Source organism: Myotis davidii, unplaced genomic scaffold, assembly GCF_000327345.1.
Source record: "Myotis davidii unplaced genomic scaffold, ASM32734v1 scaffold61, whole genome shotgun sequence".
Classification (NCBI taxonomy): Eukaryota; Metazoa; Chordata; class Mammalia; order Chiroptera; family Vespertilionidae; genus Myotis; species Myotis davidii.
In genome coordinates this window covers 165,257-171,688 of record NW_006291729.1, presented here as the reverse complement: position 1 = coordinate 171,688, position 6,432 = coordinate 165,257, and the positions used below count along the sequence as shown (strand labels likewise).

Here is a 6,432-nt window from a genome sequence, read left to right as displayed (position 1 = left end):
ACCCTAAGCCTAACCCTAAAGTATAACCCTAACCCTACCGTATAACCCTAACCCTAACCCTAACCCTAGCCCTAACTCTAACCCTAACCCTAACCCTAACGTATAAGCCTAACCCTAACCCTAAAGTATAACCCTAAGCCTAACCCTAAAGTATAACCCTAACCCTACCGTATAACCCTAACCCTAACCCTAACCCTAGCCCTAACTCTAACCCTAACCCTAACCCTAACGTATAAGCCTAACCCTAACCCTAAAGTATAACCCTAAGCCTAACCCTAAAGTATAACCCTAACCCTACCGTATAACCCTAACCCTAACCCTAACCCTAGCCCTAACTCTAACCCTAACCCTAACCCTAACGTATAAGCCTAACCCTAACCCTAAAGTATAACCCTAAGCCTAACCCTAAAGTATAACCCTAACCCTACCGTATAACCCTAACCCTAACCCTAACCCTAGCCCTAACTCTAACCCTAACCCTAACCCTAACGTATAAGCCTAACCCTAACCCTAAAGTATAACCCTAAGCCTAACCCTAAAGTATAACCCTAACCCTACCGTATAACCCTAACCCTAACCCTAACCCTAGCCCTAACTCTAACCCTAACCCTAACCCTAACGTATAAGCCTAACCCTAACCCTAAAGTATAACCCTAAGCCTAACCCTAAAGTATAACCCTAACCCTACCGTATAACCCTAACCCTAACCCTAACCCTAGCCCTAACTCTAACCCTAACCCTAACCCTAACGTATAAGCCTAACCCTAACCCTAAAGTATAACCCTAAGCCTAACCCTAAAGTATAACCCTAACCCTACCGTATAACCCTAACCCTAACCCTAACCCTAGCCCTAACTCTAACCCTAACCCTAACCCTAACGTATAAGCCTAACCCTAACCCTAAAGTATAACCCTAAGCCTAACCCTAAAGTATAACCCTAACCCTACCGTATAACCCTAACCCTAACCCTAACCCTAGCCCTAACTCTAACCCTAACCCTAACCCTAACGTATAAGCCTAACCCTAACCCTAAAGTATAACCCTAAGCCTAACCCTAAAGTATAACCCTAACCCTACCGTATAACCCTAACCCTAACCCTAACCCTAGCCCTAACTCTAACCCTAACCCTAACCCTAACGTATAAGCCTAACCCTAACCCTAAAGTATAACCCTAAGCCTAACCCTAAAGTATAACCCTAACCCTACCGTATAACCCTAACCCTAACCCTAACCCTAGCCCTAACTCTAACCCTAACCCTAACCCTAACGTATAAGCCTAACCCTAACCCTAAAGTATAACCCTAACCCTAACCCTAAAGTATAACCCTAACCCTACCGTATAACCCTAACCCTAACCCTAACCCTAGCCCTAACTCTAACCCTAACCCTAACCCTAACGTATAAGCCTAACCCTAACCCTAAAGTATAACCCTAAGCCTAACCCTAAAGTATAACCCTAACCCTAAGCCCAAAGTATAACCCTAACCCTAAAGTATAACCCTAACCCTAACCCTAACCTCTAACCCTAACTCTAATCTCTAACCTCTAACCCTAACCTTAATCCTAATCCTAATCCTAGCTCCTTCATGGGAAGGGCTGGTGAATAATGTTCTAACTCAGCCCCCACCTCCACCTCCACCCCCACCTCCACCTCCACCTCTTCCTCTCTCTGCAAGAAGCAATTGGCTCCACAGTACAATTACTCGCAGGAAGAAAACGCTAACGGTGATGCCAACACTGCACTGGCTGGGTTCGGTCGTCTCCGACCCAGAAATGCGAACTCTGAGGAATGTATTGGACAGAGGAGATTTCTCATGCATTTGGGTAACACTGTAGTTTGTCTTCTTAGTAGCCTGTTGGGAGGTTACTCTACTCAGTACAAATGCTGGGAAGAGCACTGGGGCTGAATGAGAGGAAATAAAATGAGCCCGGCCTCGCTCGCCTCCGCCGCTGCCTGTTCCCCGCCCTCACGGCAGGGCCGGGCCACAGGGCAGGCAGCGGCTTCCCACTGTCCCGAGGGCAGGCTCCTTCCTGCACCCCACGCTTCGAGGACTGAGTCAGCCTACTTCCCGCCCGCTCCTTAGTGAAGCTTTTGTAAGTTTGCCAGGCCCAGCACGGATCACTGTGGGGGGAGAGGCTCCTTCGAGCTGCTGAGGGTCGACGTGGGGCAAACATTTTTTTCTTGTTTGTGCAAGTGAAAGCACATGCATGTTCATCATTTATGGAAACGTTCAAAGCACACTGAGCCTGGGAAAGACCAACACAACTGCCCGTGGCAGGGTTTTATTAAATAACTCATAGTCCATCTGCACACCTGCCACGCTATCAGACGCTGGCACGTGTGTGTGCTCGCGTATGCAGAGCTCCCAGACAGCACTGCACACTCAAACCCGCTCCCCAGCACCCGGAAAGTGCATGTGCAGGTCTGGTTTTTACCGCAGTGTGGAGTGCTTACGATTTTTGGACACTGGTCTCGACTGGCCCAAGAGCTTTACAAATTCTAACTCACTTCATCCTCCTCCAGCTCTGCAAGGGAGATGGCGCTGGTCATCGCTAGACGATGAGGCTACCACGTGGAATGTTGAACAATTTGCCGAAGTTACCCATCCACCCCTCTCCGGCTTCACAGATGCATGCAGCGCTGTCTACAAGAGCAGAAACTGGTGGGAAATTAATTGATCAACAGGGGAGTGGGAAGAGCGCGGGAGGGAGGAACCACACTCCTCTGTCTACGTGGACGTGGCCCATCTTCCACAGCACATGTTTGCACAGCGTGTGGGGACTGACGATGCTCTGAGGAGGGCTGGGGCATGTCCCGGGTGAGGAGTGTCCGGCTCTCCAGGGGGCCGAGTAGCCTGTCGGGTGAGGCCGTGCCCCCCCGCCATGTCTGGACCTGAACCGGGTCGGTGTCTGACCCCGCAGACCCAGGCTCTGGTCCGGGTTCTGATGTGGGTCAGCCCCCGGGCATCCTCCCAGCGCCTCCCTCCGGTGGTCGCCTCTCCTGTCTGCGTCAGAAGCTGGGCTCGGCCAGGACTTAAAGGCAGGCGTCCCGGTCATAGTCCCCAACCTGGCCGATGAGGGGGCCCAAGGAAAGTTCTTTTTTTCCTAAAAAAAGAAAAAAAAAGAAAAAGCAATTCCCATATTCGACCTTTCTTCCAAATCCAGCAGAACCCAGGAGGGGGCACAGACTCTGTCTGGGGGCGTGTCCAGCGAGGCACCGCTCAGCCAGGTGTGGGACAGGTGGTGCCGGCCAGGTGTGGGTGCGGAAGCAGGCATTCCCCAGGAGGTCACCCGGCGGGGAGGGGAGTGGCTGTGATGCCGGCGCACACAGACGGCTCCCTGAGCCGAGGGCATGGCCTGGCCAGAGAGCAGGACCAGGCCCCACAGAGCTGACTGTGGAGTGAGAGGGAACCGGGACATTGAGGCCCAATCCCAGGTCCCCAAGGACCATCGTACCTGCTGGGGCACCGCCCGCTGCCCAGGTCACTGCGGACCCACTGGCGGTTGCGTGCGGGCTCAGCAGTGATTGCAGAAGAGAAATCGGGGTCTGGCCCCATCTCCGCGCCTCTCGGCACATCTGACCCGGTTCTGCCTGCACGCAACCCTCTGGGGTCCTGCATTGGCCCCTGGAAAGGAGGAGCAGGTGCCAAAGTGATCAGCGATGCCAGGACAGGCCGGGCAGGTGGCTGGGCTCCACCCCCTGGAAGGCGGGCTTCCCCCACCTGCAGTGACATTACCTGGTTCCCTCCCGAAGGTTCTGGGTTCTGCTCTCCCCGCCTGGAGGACACGTGGCAGGTGGAAGACACGCGAGGAAGTGGCAGCAGAAGAGGCAGGGGGCCTCCGTGCAGATGGGGGGTGGGAGGGAGGAGCTGCGAGATGGGGACGCGGGGAAAAGGGAGAGAAACCACGATGCTGCAGATAAAAGGCTGGGAGTGCGCTCCGCAAATCGCACACCGGACAGGGCAGCAGCAGGAGCCTGGAGCTGCGGGGTGGGGGGTGGGGAAGGAGGAGGGAGGTGTGTCCTTAGAAAAGTCTTGGTGGCTGAGTATATCCCCAACAGGGAAGGAGAGGGGATGGTCATTCAGACAGAGGAAGTAGCACCTGTTAAGAAACATAGTGTATCACTGCGTATTGATGGACATCACAAGGATAATAAAAGAATACTATGGCCCTAACCGGTTTGGCCGGTGGATAGAGCGTCGGCCTGTGGACTGAAGGGTCCCAGGTTCAATTCCGGTCAAGGGCATGTACCTTGGTTGCGGGCACATCCCCAGTGGGGGGTGTGCAGGAGGCAGCTGATCGATGTTTCTCTCTCATCGATGTTTCTAACTCTCTATCTCTCTCCCTTCCTCTCTGTAAAAAAACAATAAAATATATTTTAAAAAAAGAATACTATGAACAGTTACGTGCCCATGAATTTGACAACCTCAATGTACAAAGTGCAGGCGGTGGGAAACCAAAAAACTCAAAGAACAAAGCAGACTGAGAGACAGTTCATGCTCATGGTAAGGAAGACTCAGTGGTTGTAAAATGCCTGTTCTTTCCAACCTGATCTGTAGATTCAACACAGCCCGGCTCAACGCCAGCAAGCTGTTTCTGTGCATGTTGACAGGCTGGCCTTGACGTTCACGTGGAGGGGAAACCCAGACGGCCAAGGCAGCCCTGCAGGGGAAGAGCAGAGTTGGAAGACAGACACTACCTCACTCGAAGACACACTGTAAAGCTGCAGTAATCGGGAGAGGGTGTTGGTGAAAACAATAAATAAATGAAAAAGACAAACAGGTCAAAGAAAAAGAATGAAGACCCCGGAAAGAAACCCACGTCTGTAGAGCCGCCTGGGAAAGGTGCCCGAGCCGACCGTCGTCTGAATCCAGCCTGGAAACATGCCTTGCCAGAGGCAGGTGCTGTCAGCCTGACCTCAGCTCAGGCGCCAGGGGGTGGGTTTCACTACCTGAATCCAGCCAGGCCCCAGGAGCAAACACGGTGATCCGGCCCACCCCGAAGTGACGATGACAGAGAAGCCACACGAATGCCCATCATCTCCTTTGTCTCGGGCTTCAGGAAAACTCCCTGGTATTTTGCCGCATAAAATAAACGCGCTGTACCGGCTCTGGGTCACTGTCTCTCCATCAGAGGACGGCTGTCCCACCCGGCCCCAGCTTTTTCCTTCTGTCTCTGTGTCTGCCTCTTTCTTTCATTTTCTCAATCCCCAGCTGCTCCTACTCAGGAACCAGACCGCTCTCTAGCCGCGCTGGATGCGGAAAAGAGAGAAATATTTGTACACATCGACATAATCAACTTCTCTTTTGCAAAGCAGTAAAGACAATATAATGGAGAAAATGGTCTTTTTAACAAATGACACTGAAACAATTGGAAACCCACCTGCAAAAAAATGATCTAGACACATTCCTTCATCCTTCATGAAAGTTAACCTAAAACGGATCACACACCTAAATGTAAAACACAAGGTACAAAATTCCTAGAAGACAACACAGGTGAAAAGCTAGATGGCCTTGCGTATGCAATGATTTTCATATACAACAGCAAAAGTTTGACTTGCGGCTTGAGGAGGGACTTAATTAAAATGTAAAACACAAGGGTGATCCCTGGGACTCTGGGACTTGTGTCTGGAAGCCTGGCCAGCACTGACCTAGAGGGAGAACATGAGCAAAGTGGAGGATGGGGTCAGGTGAGGAAGGTAATATACCCCCAAAGTTCTACAAAGCTCTTCACTGTGCTAATGAGTATGCTGCATTTTCAAGAATATGAACATACTTAATGTTCAAAAGACCTCGGCACATTAAGCACAACCACACTCATGTTTTTAAGAAAAAGAAATGTAGGTTGGGAAGTTAAGTAGCTTTCGCAAAGCTGCCCTGTGCCTTGCTGCCAGCCTCCAGCACCAGCATATCGGTTGGAAGTTGCCATTTGAACGTCCATGTTTTCATCTGTTAACTTATGTTTTATTGGCTATCTGGGAGAGCTGAATCTTCCCACAGAGGGACTGAAGGGTCAACCACTGACAAGAATCAAGTGTGTGGTTCATTCCTTGCCCGCCGGGCAGGGTGGAAGGGAAAGTTTGAGTAAATGGTATCACAGTGGCCCCGGGATCCCACTACCATGACCTGTGGGAGAATATTGAGTTTAACAACAAGTCCAATGATCTCTCTGCATGAGCATGACACCAAGCCAGAAGCGAATGAATGCCAACCTGGGAGAGGATTGAGAACGAAGGGGAAGGAGAAAAGAGGACGATGACCTGGGAGTGAGAGCCCACGGGTGCTGGGAGCATAAGCTGAGAAAGTTCGAGACCTCTCTGAGCTTTTGCTGTGTCACCTGTACAATGAGAGAACAGTATTACAGGAGATCCACATGGGGAACCCCATGTATGTTACAGCTGTAATGCACACAGGGGTCATCACCAGCACCA

The 6,432-nt window shown here is 51.4% G+C and overlaps 1 protein-coding gene across 1 annotated transcript; it reads right to left on the bottom strand.

The window, feature by feature from the left end:
* Window positions 1–2,278: 2,278 nt before the first annotated feature.
* LOC107183303 lies at window positions 2,279–5,097 on the bottom strand. The gene is made up of 4 exons (XM_015564944.1): window positions 4,551–5,097; window positions 3,740–4,103; window positions 3,459–3,628; window positions 2,279–3,107 (listed from the first exon to the last, which is right to left on the bottom strand). The coding sequence occupies exons 1-4, from the start codon at window positions 4,604–4,606 to the stop codon at window positions 3,056–3,058; spliced, it is 642 nt and encodes a 213-aa protein (XP_015420430.1). The 5' UTR covers window positions 4,607–5,097; the 3' UTR covers window positions 2,279–3,055.
* Window positions 5,098–6,432: the final 1,335 nt, after the last annotated feature.

Excerpts from the sequence above, each read along its gene's own strand:
- LOC107183303 (XM_015564944.1), bottom strand. The coding sequence starts at position 4,606 with ATGCACAGAAACAGCTTGCTGGCGTTGAGCCGGGCTGTGTTGAATCTA. Across the intron at positions 4,104-4,550 it reads GTGTTGAATCTACAGATCAG|GTGCTACTTCCTCTGTCTGA; the intron begins GTTGGAAAGAAC and ends GTTTCTTAACAG. Across the intron at positions 3,108-3,458 it reads AGCGGGCGGTGCCCCAGCAG|GAAAAAAAGAACTTTCCTTG; the intron begins GTACGATGGTCC and ends TTCTTTTTTTAG.